This window comes from Entelurus aequoreus, linkage group LG18 (assembly GCF_033978785.1).
Source record: "Entelurus aequoreus isolate RoL-2023_Sb linkage group LG18, RoL_Eaeq_v1.1, whole genome shotgun sequence".
NCBI classification, from domain to species: domain Eukaryota; kingdom Metazoa; phylum Chordata; class Actinopteri; order Syngnathiformes; family Syngnathidae; genus Entelurus; species Entelurus aequoreus.
In genome coordinates, this window is record NC_084748.1 from 50,618,979 (window position 1) to 50,646,194 (window position 27,216).

The 27,216-nt window shown below is 40.3% G+C and overlaps 1 protein-coding gene across 1 annotated transcript in view; it reads right to left on the reverse strand.

Moving 5' to 3' along the window:
• Nucleotides 1-27,216, reverse strand: part of LOC133633441 (multiple PDZ domain protein-like) — a 149,092-nt gene that overhangs the window by 91,820 nt on the left and 30,056 nt on the right. Inside the window, exons 11-17 of the mRNA XM_062025967.1 lie at nucleotides 19,921-20,134; nucleotides 17,215-17,289; nucleotides 16,792-16,871; nucleotides 13,190-13,336; nucleotides 4,594-4,779; nucleotides 4,358-4,519; nucleotides 3,756-3,965 (exon numbers count right to left, since the gene is read on the reverse strand). Coding sequence (XP_061881951.1) covers nucleotides 3,756-3,965; nucleotides 4,358-4,519; nucleotides 4,594-4,779; nucleotides 13,190-13,336; nucleotides 16,792-16,871; nucleotides 17,215-17,289; nucleotides 19,921-20,134 — 1,074 coding nt within the window. The remainder of the gene's footprint in view (nucleotides 1-3,755; nucleotides 3,966-4,357; nucleotides 4,520-4,593; nucleotides 4,780-13,189; nucleotides 13,337-16,791; nucleotides 16,872-17,214; nucleotides 17,290-19,920; nucleotides 20,135-27,216) is intronic.

Here is a 27,216-nt window from a genome sequence, read left to right on the forward strand (position 1 = left end):
TGACATACTTGTATGGGCCTGACATTCTTGTATGGGCCTGACATACTTGTATGGGCCTGACATACTTATATGGGCCTGACATACTTGTATGGGCCTGACATTCTTGTATGGGCCTGACATTCTTGTATGGGCCTGACATTCTTGTATGGGCCTGACATTCCTGTATAGGCCTGACATACTTGTATGGGCCTGACATACTTGTATGGGCCTGACACTCTTATATGGGCCTGACATACTTGTGTGGGCCTGACATACTTGTGTGGGCCTGACATACTTGTGTGGGCCTGACATACTTGTATGGGCCTGACACTCTTATATGGGCCTGACATACTTGTGTGGGCCTGACATACTTGTATGGGCCTGACATACTTATATGGGCCTGACATACTTGTATGGGCCTGACACTCTTATGTGGGCCTGACATACTTGTATGGGCCTGACATTCTCGTATGGGCCTGACATACTTGTGTGGGCCTGACATACTTGTGTGGGCCTGACATACTTGTATGGGCCTGACATTCTCGTATGGGCCTGACATTCTTGTATGGGCCTGACATACTTGTGTGGGCCTGACATTCTTGTATGGGCCTGACATTCTTGTATGGGCCTGACATACTTGTGTGGGCCTGACATTCCTATTTGGGCCTGACATTCTTGTATGGGCCTGACATTCTCGTATGGGCCCGACATTCTCATATGGGCCTGACATTCTCATATGGGCCTGACATAAATGTTCCTACACTTTGAAACATGCGGCTTATAAAACGGTGCAGTTAATTTATGGATTTTTTATCCATTGACATACTCATAATGCAAATAGTTTTGAAAAAAAAACAAGCAGGACACTGAAAATGCGTATTATTGCTTGTGCTACGGCGCCATCTTTAGGACGCGTTCGCTCACGGCAGGTACTGCTGTGTCCTTCCATTTGGTGCTTTCAACTGGAAGCACAAGTGCCGTTCCGTCTTCTAGCCGTCCATAGCGTTTCTACTCGTATGGATTCTCTGTTCATCACGCCAGGCAGCGTTTGTAAGTTTTACAATATAACTAAAACAATTCTTAATTACTAAACCGTCCCATGTGTGACGTCTGTAGGAGTGTTTTCCTATGTGCCATTGTGATGTAATGAAGCTAGCGTTGTTAGCATGAACTAATATGTAGTTGTTATTATTATTAACTTACAATGGCATTCTTTTTGTTTTGTTGTCACTTTCACAAATTCCTCAGTAAATTCACCAAAACGTCAGCGTTGAGTTATTGAGTCTGTTTAGCCGATTGGAGAGCTAGCTTGCGCAGCTAGTGGGTCCATGACCATGACTTCTGTTTTGTTTGATCAGCCGTTTTACTGCAGTTTCGAAACAATTAAGGTAAATATTTCTGTGTAAATAACTCATTTCCAAACGTATATATCTGTGTCATAGTCTGGTGGAGCTAATATGTAGAAAACAATTATTTGGCCTAAAATGTAATGGGTGTGGCTTATATACGGGAAACTACGGTAAATGTACACCAAAACATATCAAATTAAAGCTGCAAGCAGCGTTGGTCGGGTCCGCATTTTGGCTGGTGCTAGTCCTAGGTGTCCCAATACTTTTGTCCAGTGGTAGTCCTGAGTGAGACCTACATAGAGGTTTTTGTTGCATGTCTCTACGATATTCGTACTGGGAGTTAGAGGAAGTTGTGTCTCGTGTTTTTTTCCTAGGTGCTGCAGCACAGTGGTTCTTTTCTTTGAAGGCTCGTAAAATCAAAACAGTAGCACTTATTAAAACGCTTTCGCCAACTTTTAATCAGAAGGGTTCAATCTCTCTCCTGTAGCAGTTTGAAGCCAAAACAACAAACGCGCTCAGAGGAGATAATGTTTGATGTTTGGTGACCGCTTTTTAAAAAAAATTTGTTTTGAAGTGGGGATATCAAACTTCCTGTTGATTTTTGCTGAAGGATGTCAATCTATGAAATGTAGGTCTAAGTTAAACCTACGTAGAGGTTTTTGTTTCATGTCTCTAAAACGTTCCTACCGGAAGTTACAAGCAGTTTTGTCTGTGTTTTCCTCTGAGAAGCCGTTTTGTCTCTGTTTTACCGTATTTCCTTGAATAGCCGCAGGGGCGTTAATTAATTTAAAACCTCCTGTCACACCTGCGTTTACCGGAAACCGGCGGGATGGCCGTGCATGCGGTAATTATTTTAAAACCTCTTCTCACTCCGGCGTTTACCAAAAGGAATGCGGTAAATTTAGGCGTGCGCTTTGAGTGTGATGTAAGCATACCATCATGAAAAGCACATTTAATAAAAAATAACGTTATTATGGTCTTACCTGTACTTATAAATGGAGTCCATTTGCAGCTCCTTCTGACCAAAAGCATCGATAACTTGTTTATAGAAGTCTTCCTTATTTTCTTTCTTCAGTTTTAAAAGTCTCTGTTTCGATGGAGATATTCCTTTAATTATTACCTCCTGCTTCGATTGAAAGTCCAGTTTAGAAAACTGTTTTATTTTAGATACCGATATGTAATCCTCCATGTTAAAAGTTCAGGCAGAGGAAAAAAAATAAATCTCTTGCTGCGTGTGTTCACTTCTTCTGCAGTACCGAAAGTCGCAAGAAGGATCACTAGCGCGGCAGCGCCCTCTACCACCAGGAGGCGGGAGTCATTTAATGACTTATACAGTATTAGACACACGCAGCTACGGTATATTAATAAAACATAGCTGCTTACTGTTCTTTTTAGCATACTGTACCGGTATTCAATAGCTTGGACCTTAAATCCTACTGAAAAGCTCTTTATCTTTTTTCCTTTGTGCGATTGTAAACTACTGAAAGCAGCTTCCTCCATTTTGAAAATGAGGACAGATGCGTCACTCGTGACGTAACGAACTTGACCCGGTGGAAGTTCTAGCCATATGCTAAATATTTTGCGAAACGAGTTTGACCCGGCGAAAATTATAGACATGCGATAATAAAATTAATATTTTGCGAAACGAATTTGATCCAGCTTCAATAATAAACCGGCGATAAGGCCAAGCATGCGTTAATTATTTTGAGAAACGAGTTTGACCCGGCAGTAATTCTAGACGTGCGAATACTATATTCCCTGCGCCAATTCAAGGAAATACGGTATTCAAAAATTGCGCTAGAGCGCAATTTTGAGTTTCGGGGTTCGGTTTTTTTTAGATCGCAATTTCCACCAGTCCCGATGTGTGTAAAAAGTTTGGTGAGTTTTGAAGTATTTTAAAGGGGTCAAATTACAGCTCAAAGAGGCAAAAATAAGTGTTTTTAGTCATTTTTTGTGTTGAAGGGGAAATTGCCAACTTCCTGTTGGTTTTTGCCCGAGGATGTGAACATATGAAATGTAGGTCTAAGTGAGACCTACATACAGGTTTTTGTTTCATGTCTCTACGACCTTCCTAGTGGGAGTTACAGGCAGTTTGTTTTTGTTTTTTTCCTAGGGGGCGCTAGAGCGCAATTTAAATTTTTGGGGTTTGGTTTTTTTACTAAAGTGTGCTGTCCCAGTTTTTGTATGTGTGTAAAAAATTTGGTGAGTATGTTAAGGGGGGCAAAGTAGTGCGCAAAGCTGCGGAATAATAATCAACCTTACAATTTCAATAGGTTCCTTTGTACCTGTATAAAGGACTCCCTGTGGGAGTCCTTTATACAGGGTACATGCGAACCCTAATAATCTGGACCACAAGGAAGCGTGTTAAGAATAGAAGCGTCAAAGGTCTCCTTTAACGATAAATCAAATGAATTCTTCTGGACATACCGGCAGCGGTTTGGCAACACCGATGTGCACGGGGCCGTAGCCCGTGGACTTCAGCACGTGCACGGCGTAATCCAGACTGGAGCCTTCCAGGTCGCACTCGTTGACAAACATGAGTCTATCCCCGGGGAGCAGGCGGCCATCTCGGTCAGCCACGCCACCCGGGACCAAGGAGCGGATCACCAGAACTGTTTTGGTGGCGTCCTCCGGATCCTGGAAGACGGAGGAATGACACATTTTTGGAGGAAGATGAAAGGTCTCCTCTCCAAACAAATAATGCATAATAAAAGCTCTGGCTTCATTTCCAAGCGGCAATGTCCCCATTTATATTTATTTTTAATTGTGTTATCAGCCAGAGCGATCCTGGGAATAAGGCTTGTTTTGATCATATTTTTACAATCTCTGCAACGTTTTCCTCCCACAGTGCAACTGTGGTTTCATCTTTTTCAGGAAAAGTTTTTAGCCGAGTTTTGCAGATGAACTCTCCTTTGGACTTCCACAAAGGAACCATTGCTTTCTCTTGTTTCCTGCACTCTGATGTTCTAAGACCGCGGCTTATTCCTGTCTGGTCTATTTTTAGAGAGGCTCAGGGGCACGTCTATTACCTGGTAGTCCAGGATACTGAAGCCCAATCCCGACTCGCCTTTCTCCAGCTCTACCACCTGCGCCCCCCTCTCCCACATGGCCAAAGGAGGCGACATGGGGGGCACGCCCCGCTTGGTGATGTCCTCAGCTGTCGGGCAGGGGATGACGCAGCCCTGGTCCAGCTGCGACAGCACAAGGAGAGCTGGCGCTAGACGAGCCATTGTCATGGTTACATCTGCATATTCCCACACTTCACCTTGTCATTGAACTCAGCCAGCAGCTCCTTCAGGGTGAGCTGGGCGTCCTCCTCCTCGTCCTCCTCGCTGTCGGGGATGGCGGGGGGTACGACGCGAGAGCACACCAGGTACACAAAGAGAGGCAGCTCCTTCAGGATGTTGATCACCTCCTTGTGTGTCTCTCCTATGAGTGGGATCCCATTCACCTGGAAACAAGATGCACTCAGTGGGCGATTGAACATGCAAACATGAGCAAAGAAAAGCAGCATTTAAAGATGTTTTACTTGACATAAATATACACCTCATTCATCCAAATGAATCACTATGTCTGTTTCAGTCACTATGTTATTTAGTCACTACCATACTTGCCAACCTTGAGACCTCCAATATCGGGAGGTGGGGGGTAGGGGGTGGGGGGCGTGGTTATTTACAGCTAGAATTCACCAACTCAAATATTTCATATATATTTCATATATATATATATACACTACCGTTCAAAAGTTTGGGGTCACCCAAACAATTTAGTGGAATAGCCTTCATTTCTAAGAACAAGAATAGACTGTCGAGTTTCAGATGAAAGTTCTCTTTTTCTGGCCATTTTGAGCGTTCAATTGAGCCCACAAATGTGATGCTCCAGAAACTCAATCTGCTCCAAGGAAGGTCAGTTTTGTAGCTTCTGTAACGAGCTAAAGTGTTTTCAGATGTGTGAACATGATTGCACGAGGGTTTTCTAATCATCAATTAGCCTTCTGAGCCAATGAGCAAACACATTGTACCATTAGAACACTGGAGTGATAGTTGCTGGAAATGGGCCTCTATACACCTATGTAGATATTGCACCAAGAAGCAGACATTTGCAGCTAGAATAGTCATTTACCACATTAGCAATGTATAGAGTGTATTTCTTTCAAGTTAAGACTAGTTTAAAGTTATCTTCATTGAAAAGTACAGTGCTTTTCCTTCAAAAATAAGGACATTTACATGTGACCCCAAACTTTTGAACGGTAGTATATATATATATATATATATATATATATATATATATATATATATATATATATATATATATATATATATATACACATACATTCATACATACATACATACATACATATATATATATTTATTTATTTTATTTACATAAAAGAAATACTTGAATTTCAGTGTTCCGGTGGCTATCCATTAGATGGCAGTATTGTCCTGTTTAACTTCTCCGTTGTATTTCTTTCAAGTTAAGACTAGTTTAAAGTTATCTTCATTGAAAAGTACAGTGCTTTTCCTTCAAAAATAAGGACATTTCCATGTGACCCCAAACTTTTGAACGGTAGTATATATATATATATATATATATATATATATATATATATATATATATATATATACACACACATACATTCATACATACATACATACATACATACATACATACATACATACATACATATATATATATTTATTTATTTTATTTACATAAAAGAAATACTTGAATTTCAGTCTTCCGGTGGCTATCCATTAGATGGCAGTATTGTCCTGTTTAACTTCTCCGTTCATGACGAGTATATCATTTCGGCCACCGTGTTCAATGGAGAAGTCTGTTCTACATATTTACAGGCAACATACCCCTTCCCCTTCGAACTGTCCTGGATGAACTGAAATTCTTGTTCCCATTCGTTTCGGAACTTGCCAGCGTATTTCTTCATCTTGCTCGTCGACGGCGTCGCCATGTCTGTAATGTCCTCGTTCTTCTGCTTCGTCTCCCTGTTGTGTGCGCAGTTGTGCACTCTACTCTCTAAAAGCCCGAGATGTTATGACGTCATTGGGCAGGCAAGCTGTTTATATTGTGGGAAAGCGGACGTGAGAACAGGCTGCCCCCACTCAGTCTCAGGTCCGCATTGAGCTGGAAGGGGCGTGGCCTCCAGCTCCGGCTGAATACCGGGAGTTTGTCGGGAGGAAATCTCTGCCGGGAGGTTGTCGGGAGAGGCGCTGAATACCGGGATTCTCCCGCTAAAAACGGGAGGGTTGGCAAGTATGGTCACTACAGTAATTGTGTTCACATCCACAGGAACCACATGGGTTAGCCTACTCTATACAGTATTTACAACCTTACTAGTGTTCACTTCACAGCCACAGATGGTTCATCTAGTTATTGACATTATTTACACATTACTATGTCTGTTTTAGACACTACGTTATTTAGTCACTACAGTAATTGTGTTCACATCCACAGGAACCACATGGGTTAGCCTACTCTATACAGTATTTACAACCTTACTAGTGTTCACTTCACATCCACAGATGGTTCATCCCCTTATTGACATTATTTACACATTACTATGTCTGTTTCAGTCACTATGTTATTTAGTCACTACAGTAATTGTGTTCACATCCACAGGAACCACATGGGTTAGCCTACTCTATGCAGTATTTATAACCTTACTAGTGTTCACTTCACAGCCACAGATGGTTCATCTACTAATTGACATTATTTACACTTTACTATGTCTGTTTCAGTCACTATGTTATTTAGTCACTACAGTAATTGTGTTCACATCCACAGGAACCACATGGGTTAGCCTACTCTATACAGTATTTACAACCTTACTAGTGTTCACTTCACAGCCACAGATGGTTCATGTAGTTATTGACATTATTTACACATTACTATGTCTGTTTCTGTCACTATGTTATTTAGTCACTACAGTAATTGTGTTGACATCCACAGGAACCACATGGGTTAGCCTACTCTATACAGTATTTACAACCTTACTAGTGTTCACTTCACAGCCAAAGATGGTTCATCTAGTTATTGACATTATTTACACATTACTATGTCTGTTTCAGTCACTATGTTATTTAGTCACTACAGTAATTGTGTTCACATCCACAGGAACCACATGGGTTAGTCTACTCTATACAGTATTTACAACCTTACTAGTGTTCACGTCACACCCACAGATGGTTCATCTAGTTATTGACATTATTTTCACATTACTTTGGCATTTTTGCTTTGATGACTCTGACATGCGTCTTCCTGGCACATTTATGAGCAGCTTTCATTTTCATTTTAGTTTCTGCTTTAGTGGATTCTGCCTTGGATTTTTAGATCCAATTTCTGTCCCTTCGACTCCCTCTCCACTTTTAACTGCTCCAAAATGCAAAAATCACAAAGAGTACAAACAATGTTTATTCTATAGCCATTTGCGATTTATAGCATGAAACAACAAATATGTTGTTTATGTTTCAAAATGACTCAACTATTCAACGTCAAAATATAAAGAGTAGAAATAATGACCACAATGTCAGCTACGGTCTTGTTGTAAAACACCGATTTTTAAGTTCATCATTTTTAATGGAAAACCGTAGTTTTTACCACTGGATTATCAAAAATCATACTCATTACGGGAAAACTGTAGTTTTCGGCAGGTATGGCAAAGAGACGGATCAAGATATTAACACACATTGTAGGTCGTAAAAAACGAAGAAAAACGGAAAATATTTTTTTATATTTTTACAGAGATAAAAAATATGTATTTTCGACTATAGACGTAAAAATCACATGCCTGATTAAAGACGTACTTTAATAAACTTATGTTTTGTGTGGCCCTTAGTCTACACCCACACAAACCTCAAGAAGAACCAACTAGTCAGGGTGAGGCAGTCTTATGCCAAGTGCCACCATCATAAAACCAGATTTAGTTTGCATAAAATAATTCTGCGTGCAGGCCTAAACCACACTTATAACCCCTTTTTCCCGGATCCCCATTGACGCTGTTGTGCCTTTTGCAGGCAATGGCTACCTTCTTCAGGCCATTGTTCATTTGTTTCTGCCATAAAACACTGCATAAATACAACTCATTAAAACTGTAATAATAACAAATCACAACAACACCAACAATAATAACAATAATTAAGAGCTGCGAGCATCGTTAAGAGGGCCCTCGCACCTTCACATGAGTCGGCAGGCCAGAGCGTGTGGAAGAAAATTAAGGCGGTTATCATTTTCCACCACAAGGGGGCGTCTAATCATGATCAGACCCCGACCTAAAAGCCTCATGTCAGTTTAGAAGGTGATCTGATCGCCTAAAGTGCTGTCATGGCAGTTTGATGGTTGATGGCGAGGAGCAGTTTTCGCCGCCAGACTCCGCCCACCACGAATGGGTACCAATAGGTACTGACCCATTCGGCACTTCAAGGTGTCATTATCACATTTTCTACCAATTCTGATGAATGTCTGAGTTTGTGGAGCCAATTCATGAATGTTGAAAGGATGGATATATATATATATATATATATATATATATATATATATATATATATATATATATATATATATATATATATATATATATACTAGTGTTCAAAAGTTTGAGGTCACATGTAAATGTCCTTATTTTTGAAGGAAAAGCACTGTACTTTTCAATGAAGATAACTTTAAACTAGTCTTAACTTTACAGAAATACACTCTATACATTGCTAATGTGGTAAATGACTATTCTAGCTGCAAATGTCTGCTTTTTGGTGCAATATCTACATAGGTGTATAGAGGCCCATTTCCAGCAACTATCACTCCAGTGTTCTAATGGTACAATGTGTTTGCTCATTGGCTCAGAAGGCTAATTGATGATTAGAAAACCCTTGTGCAATCATGTTCACACATCTGAAAACACTTTAGCTCCTTACAGAAGCTACAAAACTGACCTTCCTTTGAGCACATTGAGTTTCTGGAGCATCACATTTGTGGGGTCAATTAAACGCTCAAAATGGCCAGAAAAAGAGAACTTTCATCTGAAACTCGACAGTCTATTCTTGTTCTTAGAAATGAAGGCTATTCCACAAAATTGTTTGGGTGACCCCAAACTTTTCAACGGTAGTGTGTATATATATATATATATATATATATATATATATATATATATATATATATATATATATATATATATATATATATATATATATATATATATATATATATATATATATATATATATATATATATATATTAGGGCTGCAACAACTAATCGATTAAATCGATGAAAATCGATTATAAAAATAGTTGGCGATTAATTTAGTCATTGATTCGTTGGATCTATGCTATGCGCATGCGCAGAGGCAATTTTTTTATTTTATTTTTTTATTTTTTTAAAGTTTTTATTTTTTATAAACTGCAACATGTACAGACAGATGAGAAACAATAATCAAAATAAGTATGGTGCCAGTATGCTGTTTTTTTTCCAATAAAATAATGGAAAGGATAGAAATGTAGTTTGTCTCCTTTAGCCGATTATTAATCGATTAATCGAAGTAATAATCGACAGATTAATCGATTATCAAATTAATCGTTAGTTGCAGCCCTAATATATATATATAGATATATATATACACAGTATATATATAGATATATATATATAGATACATACATACTTTTTGAATCGATTAAGAATCATTGCAAATACAAAATGTCATTTATTTGAAAATGTATCTTTTGACACCCCTGCTAGATATCAGTACCACAATGTGTTGTAATGTATTTGCTATTTCTACAAGTATATCTCCGTGTACAACATTCATGCACAATGCTCCTATATTGAGTTTCACTCCTAACGTGGACATAGGGTAAAACCTGGTCTCTGAGGTGGGCGTGCAGGTTCTCCATGAACAAGAAGGTACATGCAGACATCGCTGGCCTGCTTTACAAATGGAGCGCTGTGAGCTGCACATCAAAGTGGATTTGGACAGCAGAGTTCTGCACCAGGCTGCACTTCTCACACACGCAGAATTGTTGTTGTTTGGAGCGAGGGCGAGGCGTGGGTTTGGGAACTTGCACAGAGCAAAGTCTTTGCCCTCCAGTGCAGAAGAGAGCAGCCTCACACCACCTTCTCATTACAAGTGGCCTGCCTTCAGGGGAACTTGCTAAACCCAAGTTGCCACTACTGATGATACAAAAGTGTGTGCCATGGTGATGTCGTCAACTCTACAAGAAACATCACACTTTCACCGGCCTAGACCGTGTCTGTCCTGCAATCTCTTTGCACGCTGCCTGCAAACACCAAGGCATTTGACTATTCTACTTCCTGTCCAGGGTCCCAGCAGGGGGCGCAGCACATCCCAGGTGAACATGCTAGTCAACCCATATGTGAGTGTGAGGAACACATGTCCACACCAACACTTTGTACTTTTCTAAAGGTGTTTGCATAACAATATACAAACTACACAAGCAGTGAAGTTGTCACGGTGTGTAAATGTTAATAAAAAGAGAATACAACAAATCCTTTTCAATTTATATTCAATTGAATAGACTGCAAAGACAAGATATTTCATGTTCACACTGACAAACTTTCTTCTTTTTTGCAAATAGTCATGAACTTAGAATTTAATGGCAGCAACACGTTGCAAAAAATGCATTTTTACCAGTGTGTTACATGGCCTTTCCTTTTAACAACACTCAGTAAAGGTTTAGGAAGTGAGGAGACACATTTTTGAAGTGGAATTCTTTCCCATTCTTGCTTGATGTACAGCTTAAGTTGTTCAACAGTCTTCCTTCTCATATTTTAGCCTTCACACATTTCTGGACTACAGGTAGGCCAGTCTAGTACCCACACTCTTTTACTACGCTGTTGTAACACCTGGCTTGGCATTGTCTTGCTGAAATAAGCAGGGGCGTCCATGATAACAACATATGTTGCTCCAAAAGCTGTATGTACCTTTCAGCATTAATGGTGCCTTCACAGATGTGTAAGTTACCCATGTCTTGACCACTAATACACCCCCATACCATCACACATGCTGCCTTTTACACTTTCACCCTAGAACATGTCTTGGCCACTAATACACCCCCATACCATCACACATGCTGCCTTTTACACTTTCACCCTAGAACATGTCTTGACCACTAATACACCCCCATACCATCACATATGCTGCCTTTTACACTTTCACCCTAGAACATGTCTTGACCACTAATACACCCCCATACCATCACATATGCTGCCTTTTACACTTTCACCCTAGAACATGTCTTGACCACTAATACACCCCCATACCATCACACATGCTGCCTTTTACACTTTCACCCTAGAACAGTACGGAAGGTTCTTTTCCTCTTTGGTCCACAGTTTTCAAAAACAATTTGAAATGTGGACTTGTCAGACCACAGAACACTTTTCCACTTTGCATCAGTCCATCTTAGATGAGCTTGGGCCCAGCCAAGCGTTTCTGGGTGTTGTTGATAAATGGCTTTGGCTTTGCATAGTAGAGTTTTAACTTGCACTTACAGATGTAGCGACCAACTGTAGTTACTGACAGTGGTTTTCTGAGGTGTTCCTGAGCCCATGTGGTGATATCCTTTACACACTGATGTGGCTTTTTGATGCAGTAGCGCCTGAGGGATCCAAGGTGTGTAATATCATGGCTTACCTGCAGTGATTTCTCCACATTCTCTCAACCTTTTGATGATATTACGGAGCGTAGATGGTGATATCCCTCAATTCCTTGTAGAGAAATGTTGTTCCTAAACAATTTGCTCAGGCATTTGTTGACAAAGTGGTGACCCTCGCCCCGTCCTTGTTTGTGAACGACTGAGCATTTCATGGAAGCTGCTTTTATACCCAATCATGGCACCCACCTGTTCCCAATTAGCCTGTTCACCTGTGGGATGTTCCAAATAAGTCTTTGATGAGCATTCCTCAAATTTCTCACTCTTTTTTGCCACTCGTGCCAGCTTTTTTGAAACATGTTGCAGGCGTCAAATTCCAAATGAGCTAATATTTGCAAAAAATAACAAAGTTTTCTAGTTTAAACGTTAAATATCTTGTCTTTGCAGTCTATTCAATTGAATATAAGTTGAAAAGGATTTGTTGTATTCTCTTTTTATTGAGCATTTACACAACGTGAAGAGTTTGGTCGGGTAAAAGTGATGTTTTTGTTTTGTACCATGAGAAATGTGTCACGTTGTGTTCTTAGAAAGTATTCGTCTCACCTCTTGGTGCCTTGTTTTGTGTATTTGGGATCCCCCAAATGTGAAATCAAAGCATGGAGGCATGGCAGAGATATTTATAAAACAATCTTGCCCTCTTTCATACTTTCTCTAAACAATGTTACTTTTAGCATGAATAATTATATGTTGACTATTGTGGTTCAGGACTATGTCTCCCAGGATCAGGGGAGGAGCAGGACCAAGTAGCTGGAGAGAGGGAAGTCTGGGATTATCTGCTTAGGCTGCTGCCCCCGCGACCCAACCTCAGATAACCGGAAGAAGATGGATGGATTCAAGTTTAAAAATGTTAAAAACGAGAAAAAAATATTCAAGACATATTTTGGTTTCCCCCACATAGAACATCTTGTGTAAAGATTCTCCTGCTTGATTTCAGAATAAAATACTTATTTCTACCTTAAAAGTCCTGCTAATTTCTAGATGTACAAATCTCAATTTAGGATGTTTTATCAAGTAAAATGAATAGCTGCGTAGAGATTTCATTTCACTTGTTTTTAATATTTATTTTCCTCAAATCTGGACTTTATTGCAGTGTGGACACAGTCTAAGACCAGAGAGTCAGCTATGTGAACCACTACATCACTTTGGTCAAAGGTCAACCAATACTTGCATGAATGTTTTCTTACCTCCAGGATCTGGTCTCCAGTGAAGATCTTAGTACTCTGGCCAACAGGACCCTCAGGTAAAACTGAGCACAGATAATGATGTCCTGCCCGAGCCTCCAGACTGATGCCCAGACCACTAGTCTCACTGAAGCGCTCCAGCTGGCACACCTGAAAGATGGAAACATGATCGTGGACCACTTTTTAACTGTTCATGTTTCTAACAGCACTGTAAGTACTACTTAGTACCCTTACTCATAGACTTGGACTGATCAGATCCACTCTTAGATTGATCACATCTAGTCTTAGGCTTAGACTGACCAGATCCAGTCTTAGATTGATCACATCTAGTCTTACGCTTTGACTGATCAGATATAGTCTTAGATTGATCACATCTAGTCTTACACTTAGACTGATCAGATATTGTCTTAGATTGATCACATCTAGTCTTAGGCTTTGACTGATCAGATATAGTCTTAGATTGATCACATCTAGTCTTAGGCTTAGACTGACCAGATCCAGTCTTAGATTGATCACATCTAGTCTTACGCTTTGACTGATCAGATATAGTCTTAGATTGATCACATCTAGTCTTAGGCTTTGACTGATCAGATATAGTCTTAGATTGATCACATCTAGTCTTACACTTAGACTGATCAGATATTGTCTTAGATTGATCACATCTAGTCTTAGGCTTTGACTGATCAGATATAGTCTTAGATTGATCACATCTAGTCTTACACTTAGACTGATCAGATATAGTCTTCGATTGATCACATCTAGTCATAGACTGATCAAATCTAGTTTTAGATTGATCAGATCTAGTTTAAGATTGATCACATCTAGTCTTAGGCTTAGACTGATTAGATATAGTCTTAGATTGATCACATTTAGTCATAGACTGATCAAATGTAGTTTTAGATTGGTCAGATCTAGTCTTAGATTGATCAGATCCAGTTTTAGATTTAGATTGGACACATGTAGTCTAAGACTTAGATTGGTCTGATTTAGTCTTAGACTTAGATTGGTCACATCTAGTCTTAGACTTAGATTGGTCACATCTAGTCTTACACTTAGATTGGTCACATCTAATCTTATATTTAAATGAATCAGATCTAGTCTTGAATTTAGATTGATCACATCTAGTCTTAGACTTAGATTGGTCTGATCTAGTCTTAGACTTAGATTGGTCACATCTAGTGTTAGACTTAGATTGGTCTGATCTAGTCTTCGCCTTAGATTGGTCACATCTAGTCTTAGACTGGTCACATCTAGTCTTAGACTTATATTGGTCACCACTAGTCTTAGACTTAGATTGGATACATGTAGTCTAAGACTTAGATTGGTCTGATCTAGTCTTAGACTTAGATTGATCACATCTAATCTTATATTTAAATTAATCAGATCTAGTCTTACACTTAGATTGGTCACATCTAGTTTTAGACTTAGATTGGTCACATCTAGTCTTAGACTTAGATTGGTCACATACAGTCTTAGACTTAGATTGGTCACATCTAGTCTTAGACTTATATTGGTCACCACTAGTCTTAGACTTAGATTGGATACATGTAGTCTAAGACTTAGATTGGTCTGATCTAGTCTTAGACTTAGATTGGTCACATCTAATCTTATATTTAAATTAATCAGATCTAGTCTTAAATTTAGATTGGTCACATCTAGTCTTAAAATTAGATTGGTCTGATCTAGTCTTAGACTTAGATTGGTCACATCTAGTCTTAGACTTAGATTGGTCACATCTAGTCTTAGACTTAGATTGGTCACATCTAGTCTTAGACTTAAATGGTCACTACTAGTCTTAGACTTAGATTGGTCACATCTAGTCTTAGACTTAGATTGGTCACATCTAGTCTTAAACTTAGATTGGTCACATCTAGTCTTACACTTAGATTGGTCACATCTAGTCTTAGACTTAGATTGGTCACATCTAGTCTTAGACTTAGATGGTCACTACTAGTCTTAGACTTAGATTGGTCACATCTAGTGTTAGACTTAGATTGGCCTGATCTAGTCTTAGCCTTAGATTGGTCTGATGTAGTCTTAGACTTAGATTGGTCACATCTAGTCTTAGACTTAGATTGGTCACATCAAGTCTTACACTTAAGATTGTTCACATCTAGTCTTATATTTAAATTAATCAGATTTAGTCTTACACTTAGATTGGTCACATGTAGTCTTAGACTTAGATTGGTCACATCTAGTCTTAGACTTAGATTGGACACATGTAGTCTAAGACTTAGATTGGTCTGATCTAGTCTTAGACTTAGATTGGTCACATCTAGTCTTAGACTTAGATTGGTCACATCTAGTCTTATATTTAAATTAATCAGATCTAGTCTTAGACTTAGATTGGTCACATCTAGTCTTAGACTTAGATTGGTCACATCTAGTCTTACACTTAGATTGGTCACATCTAGTCTTAGACTTAGATTGGTCACATCTAGTCTTAGACTTAGATGGTCACTACTAGTCTTAGACTTAGATTGGTCACATCTAGTCTTATATTTAAATTAATCAGATCTAGTCTTAGACTTAGATTGGTCACATCTAGTCTTAGACTTAGATTGGTCTGATCTAGTCTTAGACTTAGATTGGTCACATCTAGTCTTAGACTTAGATTGGTCACATCTAGTCTTAGACTTAGATGGTCACTACTAGTCTTAGACTTAGATTGGTCACATCTAGTCTTCGACTTAGATTGGTCACATCTAGTTTTAGACTTAGATTGGTCTGATGTAGTCTTAGACTTAGATTGGTCACATCTAGTGTTAGACTTAGATTGGTCTGATCTAGTCTTAGACTTAGATTGGTCTGATGTAGTCTTAGACTTAGATTGGTCACATCTAGTCTTAGACTTAGATTGGTCACATCTAGTCTTACACTTAGATTGTTCACATCTAGTCTTATATTTAAATTAATCAGATCTAGTCTTACACTTAGATTGGTCACATGTAGTCTTATACTTAGATTGGTCACATGTAGTCTTAGACTTAGATTGGTCACATCTAATCTTAGATTTAGATTGGTCACCACTAGTCTAAGACTTAGATTGGTCTGATCTAGTCTTAGACTTAGATTGGTCACATCTAGTCTTAGACTTAGATTGGTCACATCTAGTCTTAGACTTAGATTGGTCACATCTAGTCTTAGACTTAGATTGGTCACATCTAGTCTTAGACTTCGATTGGTCACATCTAGTCTTAGACTTCGATTGGTCACATCTAGTCTTAGACTTAGATTGGTCACATCTAGTCTTAGACTTAGATTGGTCACATCTAGTCTTAGACTTAGATTGGTCACATCTAGTCTTAGACTTCGATTGGTCACATCTAGTCTTAGACTTAGATTGGTGTGATCTAGTCTTAGACTTAGATTGGTCACATCTAGTCTTAGACTTCGATTGGTCACATCTAGTCCTACACTTAGAGCGATTTAAGATTATAGCAGTTGAGCGCGAGTGCAAACACAAAAATAGGTGACGTGATAAAATATGAATTAGTGCGGCCTTAAGTAGGTCAAAAAACCAGCTGATATTTTCAGTATGGAGTCATTGGATGAAAGACTGGCATGTGCCATGCTAGGACAACCATCTTGATGAAGAGACGTACTAGGACTTCATATCTCGGTCCAAGTGCATGTTGCCACCTCATCCTCAGGTCTTCTTCTTCTGCCGCCGTCAGCTTCACGCCTGTGATCACATGACACGTTGGATTCAAGTCTTAAGTCTTGAGTCCAGACTGTGGACACACACTTTATCACAGCCACTTCCTGGCAAGCAAATATTTGATGGCTGGCAGCAATCAGTGCTTATTCAACACAATCAAGCCCAAACATCAGCGCCTGGTGCAGGCTGAGAGGCAGAAGGATCTGGAAGGAGCTGAATGAGTTGGATAAACACATGATTGCGCAACACTATAAATAGACGCTGATCAAAGAGCACGCTTTACCGCCGCGTCGCTCCGCCCTGAACCTACTTAAAGAGTATCAGAGCGAGGCTCATCATCCACTCCTAGACTGCAGAAAGACTTTACCATTTCTGGAATCATGTCGGGGTCTTCTGTTGGCGTATGCTGCGCGGCGGGAGATCTCACGCAGAGAACATATTCCTGGGAGGAGAGGATTCAAACGTAAACACAGTCCGTACACCCACACTAGATCATGGGATTAGTCATGTGCCATACCACTGATTTGATTCCCCATCAGACAGCCAGTCACACCCAGGCTCATTCTTGGTGCAAATATTTTAAATTACATAAAAACATTAGGAAAAGTGCAAGAAAAAAAGAGCAAAAAATGGGAATGTGATGAGAAAAAGCTGAAGAAATAATAACTGATAATAAATGATAATAATATACTTAGTCACCTAGAACACGTTTTGTCTGTTTTTAGCATGTTTGAAAGAATTTAAAAGTTTGGACACCCCTCATCTAAAATATTAGAAGCTATCCCTGCTTGGCACTCGGCATCAAGGCTTGGAATTGGGGGTTGAATCACCAAAAATGATTCCCGGGCCCGGCCACCGCTGCTGCTCACTGCTCCCCTCACCCCCTCGGTGGTGATCAAGGGTGATGGGTCAAATGCAGAGAATAATTTCGCCACACCTAGGGTGTGTGTGACTATCATTGGTACTTTAACTTTAACTTTTTTTTTTTTAATATTAAAAATACTTTCAGACATGTGATTTAAACTTAATGAAAAGGACTGCAAATAAGCCGGTGGTCTGGGGGCCGCATGTCCCCTGCCAGGTTCAACTATTGAACATGCAAAACTTAGCAAAGATAAGCAGCATTTAAAGATGTTGTAGTGTTTAAAGAATTAAAAAATAATGATCAACACAGTTGACATAAATACATTCATCCAAATGAATAACTATGTCTGTTTCAGTCACTACAGTAATTGTGTTCACATCCACAGGAACCACATGGGTTAGTCTACTCTATACAGTATTTACAACCTTACTAGTGTTCACTTCACATCCACAGATGGTTCATCTACTTATTGACATTATTTACACATTACTATGTCTGTTTCAGTCACTATGTTATTTAGTCACTACAGTAATTGTGTTCACATCCACAGGAACCACATGGGTTAGTCTACTCCATACAGTATTTACAACCTTACTAGTGTTCACTTCACATCCACAGATGGTTCATCTAGTTATTGACATTATTTACACATTACTATGTCTGTTTCAGTCACTATGTTATTTAGTCACTACAGTAATTGTGTTCACATCCACAGGAACCACATGGGTTAGTCTACTCTATACAGTATTTACAACCTTACTAGTGTTCACTTCACATCCACAGATAGTTTATCTAGTTATTGACATTATTTACACATTACTATGTCTGTTTCAGTCACTATGTTATTTAGTCACTACAGTAATTATGTTCACATCCACAGGAACCACATGGGTTAGCCTACTCTATACAGTATTTACAACCTTACTAGTGTTCACTTCACAGCCACAGATGGTTCATCTACTTATTGACATTATTTACACATTACTTTGCTTCATTCACACATTACTTTGGCATTTTTTTATTTGATGGCTCTGACAAATCACATGATTAAATAATTCCTCATTGGTGCATGTTGTGGACTACATGTACCAAGTTATATGGCAATCTGAATTTTTTTAACAGTAGCCTATAGGCATACCTTGGTAAAATGTCTCCTCTTTAGTTTTGGGCATACATTAGGCTGCTAAGCTTATTTTCACCAGTATAACTATTGCTAGCGTTGGTTGTAGTTGGTTTTAGTCTTTGTTTCCTGGCATGGCCTACTTCTTCCTGAAAATAGCCTCATTTCTGTGTTGGTTAGAGATTTGTTATTGACAAAACGCTTGTCTATTCAGCTATTATGGTCCCAGACCTCAACCCCTAGTAAGAGACAGTGGAAGTTTGAAGTTCCTTGGAGTAGTCCAGTCCATCCAGCTGTGTACCTGGCAACCTCAGCCAGGGAGAGGGGGAGGGGACTACATTATTTTGACCATGATTGCAGTACCATTTTTGGGCACATTTTTACATGTGACTCCTTTAACTGATTAAAACATAAAAGTTGCAAATGTTGTAATAATTAATAATAATACGAATGCAGCACCCCCCGCGACTCCAAAAGGGACAAGCGGTAGAAAATGGATGGATGGATACTCACTCACCTATAAAACAAAGCTGTTTTTAGCATGTTTTAAATAAAAACACATTAAATACTTTAACTTTTCAGTATGTGGTGGCCAAAGTTTGGACTAAAGTATGAACCTACTCAGTGGCCTAGTGGTTAGAGTGCCCGCCCTGAGATGGGTAGGTTGTGAGTTCAAACCCCGGCCGAGTCATACCAAAGACTATATAAATGGGAGCCATTACCTCCCTGCTTGGCACTCAGCATCAAGGGTTGGGATTGGGGGTTAATCACCAAAAATGATTCCCGGGCGTGGCCACCGCTGCTGCTCACTGCTCCCCTCACCTCCCAGGGGGTGATCAAGGGTGATGGGTCAAATGCAGAGAATTTTTTTGCCACACCTAGTGTGTGTGTGACTATCATTGCTACTTAACTTAACAGTGTGGAATATTTGATTTCACAATGGATATCAGAGCATGAAGATGTGGTATCGGCAGTATCGCACATGACTAAATGCGAGATTAGAGCATGCAGTGTCATTATCATCTTGACATGTGCTCCTTCCTTCAGGTCCTAAGAGGAGTGCTAGACCATGGCATGACTCCACCCACCTGTCTCATGGATCCTGTTCAGGCCCACCCTGTAGGGGTCGCCCTCCTGGAAACTGTGCGAGTGGCGCAGGGGGTGCAGGGGGGGCACGGGGGGCAGGATGTGGCTGAGACGCACCGCCTTCCTCAGGAGTCTCAGTCGGACCATAGGGCCGGTCCTCCTCAGCACCTCCATGGCCCGCTGCTCGCTGCAGCCCTGCAGGCTCACCCCGTCCACCTGGGAGGGGTCAACACACAGGTGAGGAGCACACAGGTGAAGCATGCGGCTCTTTAGCGCCACCCTAGTGGCTCCTTGGAGCTTTTACAAAAAATGTGTGAAAATGGAAAAATCCCAATGTTTATATTAAACATGCTTCACTGATGAGAGTATTTGGCGAGCGCCATTTTATCCTACTAACTCCGCCGGTCCTTGAACTCCCCGCAGTTGTGTGGACTGTGAGGCAACAGTTTGTTTACATGTGCAACTTTCTCCGACGCTGCCACAGAAAGACGTGTTTCATGCCACTCCTTTGTCTCATTTTGTCCCCCAAACTTTTTATGCTGTGCGTGAATGCACAAAGGTGAGCTTTGTTGACGTTATTGACTTGTGTGGAGGGCTAATCGGGCATATTTGGTCAGCGCATGACTGCAAGCTAATCCATGCTAACATGCTATTTAGGCTAGCTGTATGTACATATGGCATCATTATGCCTCGTTTGCAGCTATATTTGTTCAGATTTAAAATACATTATACAAGTGTAAAAAGAAGTTAACCACACTAATATTAAATAAAACGTTGCTATCTTAGAGTGCACACATTTGTTCATTCCTCTTGGATAAATCAAGTAAATTCTAAATTGAAACATTTTCCTTTTTTCGATGTCTCACTTGATAGCATTAGCTAGTAGCAGCTGGATAGCGAGACTTACAACACTTAGGGCCTGATCTACTAAGATCCAAATACCATGTGCTTATTAGCATGTGCAAACCGTAAAATAGCACGTACTATGAGTGGGCGTGATGCGTGTGATCTACCAAGACTGCATGTACAATTAAAAAGTGCTGCAGATCGCCTTCTTTTAAAGAGGATTTAGCGTGTAGTATACAGGGCATCGCCATGGAGACTAGGGCTGCAAATCTTTGGGTGTCCCACGATTTGATTCAATATCGATTCTTGGGGTCACGATTCGATTCAAAATCGATTTTTTTTCCAATACAACACGATTCTCGATTCCAAAACGATACTTTCCAGATTCAAAAGGATTCTCTATTCATTCAATACATTAAGAAGGGGAACCGGAGGGTGTGTTCTAACTATGGTGGGGTCACACTCCTCAGCCTTCCCGGTAAGGTCTATTCGGGTGTGCTGGAGAGGAGGCTACGCCGGATAGTCCAACCTCGGATTCAGGAGGAACAGTGTGGTTTTCGTCCTGGTCGTGGAACTGTGGACCAGCTCTATACTCTCGGCAGGGTCCTTGAGGGTGCATGGGAGTTTGCCCAACCAGTCTACATGTGCTTTGTGGACTTGGAGAAGGCATTCGACCGGAAGTCCTGTGGGGAGTGCTCAGAGAGTATGGGGTATCGGACTGTCTGATTGTGGTGGTCCGCTCCCTGTATGATCTGTGTCAGAGCTTGGTCCGCTCCCTGTATGATCTGTGTCAGAGTTTGGTCCGCATTGCCGGCAGTAAGTCGGACCCGTTTCCAGTGAGGGTTGGACTCCGCCAAGGCTGCCCTTTGTCACCCATTCTGTTCTGAACTTTTATGGACAGAACTTCTAGGTGCAGTCAAGACGTTGAGGGGATCTGGTTTGGTGGCTGCGGGATTAGGTCTCTGCTTTTTGCAGATGATGTGGTCCTGATGGCTTCATCTGGCCAGGATCTTCAGCTCTCACTGGATCGGTTCGCAGCCGAGTGTGAAGCGACTGGGATGAGAATCAGCACCTCCAAGTCCGAGTCCATGGTTCTCGCCCGGAAAAGGGTGGAGTGCCATCTCCGGGTTGCGGAGGAGACCCTGCCCCAAGTGGAGGAGTTCAAGTACCTGGGAGTCTTGTTCACGAGTGAGGGAAGAGTGGATGGTGAGATGGACAGGCGGATCGGTGCGGTGTCTTCAGTAATGCGGACGCTGTATCGATCCGTTGTGGTGAAGAAGGAGCTGAGCCAGTAGGCAAAGCTCTCAATTTACCGGTCGATCTACGTTCACATCCTCACCTATGGTCATGAGCTTTGGGTTATGACCGAAAGGACAAGATCACGGGTACAAGCGGCCCAAATGAGTTTCCTCCGCCGGGTGGCGGGTGTCTCCCTTAGAGATAGGGTGAGAAGCTCTGTCATCCGAGAGGAGGTCAAAGTAAAGCCGCTGCTCCTCCACATGGAGAGGAACCAGATGAGGTGGTTCGGGCATCTGGTCAGGATGCCACCCGAACGCCTCCCTAGGGAGGTGTTTAGGGCACGTCCGACCGGTAGGAGGCCACGGGGAAGATCCCCCGGGAGGAGCTGGACGAAGTGGCTGGGGAGAGGGAAGTCTGGGTTTCCCTGCTTAGGCTGCTGCCCCCGCGACCCGACCTCGGATAAGCGGAAGAAGATGGATGGATGGATGGATGGACATAGGATTTCAGCAGGATCTACCCCAGTCTGCTGACATGCAAGCAGAGTAAAAAGCTTTTATAATTGTAAAGGACAATGTTTTATCAACTGATTGCAATAATGTACATTTGTTTGAACTATTAAATGAAGCAAAAATATGACTTATTTTATCTTTGTGAAAATATTGGACACAGTGTGTTGTCAAGCTTATGAGATGCCATGCAAGTGTAAGCCACTGTGACACTATTGTTATTCATTTTTTATAAATGTCTAAAGATAATGTCAATGAGGGATTTTTAATCACTGCTATGTTGACATTGTAACTAATATTGATACTGTTGTTGATAATATTCATTTTGTTTTGTTCTGTGTGGTGTTTGTGTCTCCTCTCAATTGCTCTGTTTATTGCAGTTCTGAGTGTTGCTGGCTCGGCTTTGCTTCTGGAATTGGATTGCATTGTTATGGTATTGATGTGTATTGCTTTGTTGGATTGATTCATTTAAAAACAATAAAAATAAAAAATAAAAAATCGATTTTTTAAAAATGAGAATCGATTCTGTAGTTAGTTTAGTTGAAGACTTACGGTCATTAGAAAACATGACTGCACATCATAATGGCAGCTACACTTTACATCTTAAAGATGTAAAAAAATGATTTGGGAATGTCAGGCGGGCCAGATTGAAAAGCTTAACGGGCCGCATTAATTTGCCCAAGTCTGCGCTAAATGGATCCACTCCTTATTCTGCTCTTTGAAGAGACGCAATCCTCTGCTCACAAGTTTAGTTTTGCCTGTGCTGTGAAGTTTGCACGTGTTTTTGTACGCGCAGACTTTGAGTGGATCAGGCCCCTAGTTCCTCCCAGCCTGGGTCCAAAGACAGTGAGTGTGCTGGGTAGAAGAAGAGGATGGAGAGCACTGACATAAAGACGGACAAGGATGTGGAAGTTACATCCATGGCTGGGGCAGAAGGACAAAAGTCAGCAGATGTTCATGATTAGTACTTCTTTTTGAGAGCCTGGAACATTCATTTCATTTCAGATACAAGTATTTTGAGTGAGGAGCTTCATTATTACCGTAATTTCCGGACTATAAGCCGCACCTGACTATAAGCCGCACCAGCCAAATTCAGGGGAAAATACAGATTGATCCATGTATAAGCCGCACCTGACTATAAGCCGCACCAGCTAAATTCAGGGGAAAATACAGATTGCTCCATATATAAGCCGCACCTGACTATAAGCCGCACCAGCTAAATTTAGGGGAAAATACAGATTGCTCCATATATAAGCCGCACCCGACTATAAGCCGCACCAGCTAAATTTAGGGGAAAATACAGATTGCTCCATATATAAGCCGCACCTGACTATAAGCCGCACCAGCTAAATTTAGGGGAAAATACAGATTGATCCATATATAAGCCGCACCTGACTATAAGCCGCACCAGCTAAATTTAGGGGAAAATACAGATTGATCCATATATAAGCCGCACCTGGCTATAAGCCGCACCAGCTAAATTGAGGGGAAAATACGGATTGCTCCATATATAAGCCGCACCCGACTATAAGCCGCAGGGTTTTGATGTGTAATTAGCGTAGTATATAGGGGTTCCTGCTACCACGGAGGGGATTGTCGGGACAGAGATGACTGTTTGGGAACGCAAAGCGTCCCATTTATTAACAATAAATCTTTCAATCATTCAATCAAACTTTCACATCTTTGACATGGCGAACAGCATTCGTGCAGAGTACAAATAATACAACGGTGCAAAGTAATACAAAGTGCTCGCCTGTACGTTATCAAAATAACCAGCCTACCGGTATATGAAAAGTCAGTCTTTAATCATTGTGTCATCGTCTTCCTCCTGCGTACTAAAACCACAGAAATCCTCTTCGTCGGGTGTCGGAGAAGAACAGGCCGTAAATAAGCCGCACCCTTGTATAAGCCGCAGGGACCAGAACGAGGGGGAAAAGTAGCGGCTTATAGTCCGGAAATTACGGTAACTCCTATGCTTTGTCCACTTGTGATGGATTGAACGTCCTGAGATTAATTCAAGTGAGCAGAAAGACTAACACGCCCCAACTAAGTCAAACGCTTCCACAACTTGCCATCACTTGAGCCTCCCTGGATTGGTTGGGGACCAGTTGCTTTCAAGATCATGTTTCCACGTGCTAAAAGAATACGCAATATCCCTAGTGGATGGCCTCCACTTCTACATCCATCACAACTCTGCAGGAACTCTTCAATGTTTCATCCTCTATCAATATTTCACATCGCCTCTTTGCATTTATCATGTGTCTCGCACACAAGTGGCACTCACTCAACGTGGCTTCAGCACTGATGCCGGCCAACTCAATGTTTCTGACCCTGCGTTCCTACTAGGGTTGTACGGTACTAGTATAGTATGGTGGTACTAAGGAATCAAACACGGTACTAAACTCTGAAAAGTACCAATTCCCCGTTTTTTCCTTCTTTTTTTTTTTAACGGGCATGACATTGCTGGTTTTACGAGCAGAGGAGCATGTTGGGCAGCGCACACGCACAGAGTACTTACAAGCAGACACAGTGTGTAGACAGAAAAGGGAGAATGGACGCATTTTGGTTTAAAAAGTAAAGATAAAGGTGAAGTTATAACACTGAAACACCCTCAGGAAGAGCTGCTTTAAGACATGGCTAGCTAGTCGGCAGTGTTTTAGCTACTTCTAAATCACTAATCCTTGTCTCCATGGCGACAAATAAAGTCAATTTCTTACAAGTAGCATTATCACTGGAGGACGAGGAATAGCTAAACATGCTTCACTACACACCGTAGGAGGATACAATAGCTCATCAATAACAGCAAGCTAGCACTCCTGAATGTAAACAAATCCCATGGGTGGATCTACACCTGACATCCACTGTGATGATATCAAGTACAGGAGCGTATCTAGTCGATACTACTATGATTACATCGATATTTTTTATCATCACAATTTTTTTTCCTTTTTTAAAAATGTATATTATGTTTATAAAGTCTTGAAATATGTCCCTGGACACATGAGGACTTTGAATATGACCAATGTATGATCCTGTAACTACTTGGTATCAGAGCCATACCCAAATGTGTGGTATCATCCAAAACTAATGTCAAGTATCAAAGAAGAGAAGAATAAGTGATTATTAAATTTGAACAGAAGTGTAGATAGAACATGTTGAAACAGAAAACAGCGTGACACCTACCCTTTACATCAGTATTTTTAACCATATTATTATTGGTTTATTAGGTATTATATTTTATTGTATGATCCTGCAACTACTTGGTATCGGATCGATACCTAAATGTGTGGTATCATCCAAAACTAATGTAAGGTATCAAAGAAGAGAAGAATAAGTGATTATTACATTTGAACAGAAGTGTAGATAGAACATGTTAAAAGAGAAAATAAGCAGATATTAACAGTAAATGAACAAGTAGATTAATAATACATTTTTACAGTTTGTCCCTCATAATGTGTAGAAAATAATAGGTGTATAAATGACACAATATGTTACTAATTAGGAGTCTTTGTTTGTTTACTTACTACTAAAAGACAAGTTGTCTATTTTATTTAAGGACTAAATGACAATAATAAACATATGTTGCATGTACACTAACATTTTGTGTTACAATAATGACATTTTTTGTGGTACCCTTTATTTAGAAAAGTATGTAAATAAATGCTGGTATTGGTACCAACATATTGGTATGGGGACCACCCTAGTTCCTACACTGCAAGTGGTTTGTAAAGGGAGTTGGAGAAAAGCCTAGAAGACAGTTCTTGTGGGAGAACAGAGGTGTCCAAACATTACATGATGAACCACCAGCAGATGTCTTCAAGGCTGCTGGAACCAGGAGAACCTGCTCGTAGGACCTTGGCCAACCCCACTTCAAACTAAACAACTTGGACTTGGATGTGACTTAAATGTGGAACCAAGTGCCAGGAGAACTATTTGTTTGAGACATTTATTTTGGTTCTTTGTTCCCAGACTTTTCTACTTTGGGGTGTGTGTGCCTTCTTCAGGGTAGAAGACAATACATGTAGAGGAGCAACACCAAGCAGATGTGGGCTAACATTGCTGGGAAAGTGGAGATGGTACTACATTATTATTGGACTACATTATTATAGGACTACTTGCCAAGCACTCACTCACATTCTTGATAATAATAATATTATATGACTCATACTTATGCTTTACATATTACGTTATAGCTTATTCTAATGTAGGACAAACAACCCACACATACAGTATGTCTACTAGGGTGTCAAAAAAAAGATTTTCGAATGAATCGCAATTTTTATTTGTTACGATTCTTAATCCATTAAAAAAAAAAAAATCAAAACTAATTTTTTTATCAAATCTGTCCTGCGCAGCCACTCAGATAAATCACATAGTTTAGAAAAGAGAAGTGTTGGATACTTTTCTTCTTGCCTTATTTGGATTTGACTTTATTAAATGTTTTGGTAGAATTTTATTAAACAAAACCAGTTTTCTTTTAAGTAATGTAGAAAAATATCAGAGCTGTTTATCTAATTTATGGAGGAATTGTGTTTATGATGATTAGTAAATGAACTGATTAAAAAGGTGAGTCTAGCCAAAACTAATAGTTCATTATTATTACAGATTATTTTTTATTACCAATTATTTTTTGCATTTGACACTACGCTCTAAAGTAAGAGTACTCTTATTTGAGTAAATATTTGAGTACTCTACCCACAATCTCCA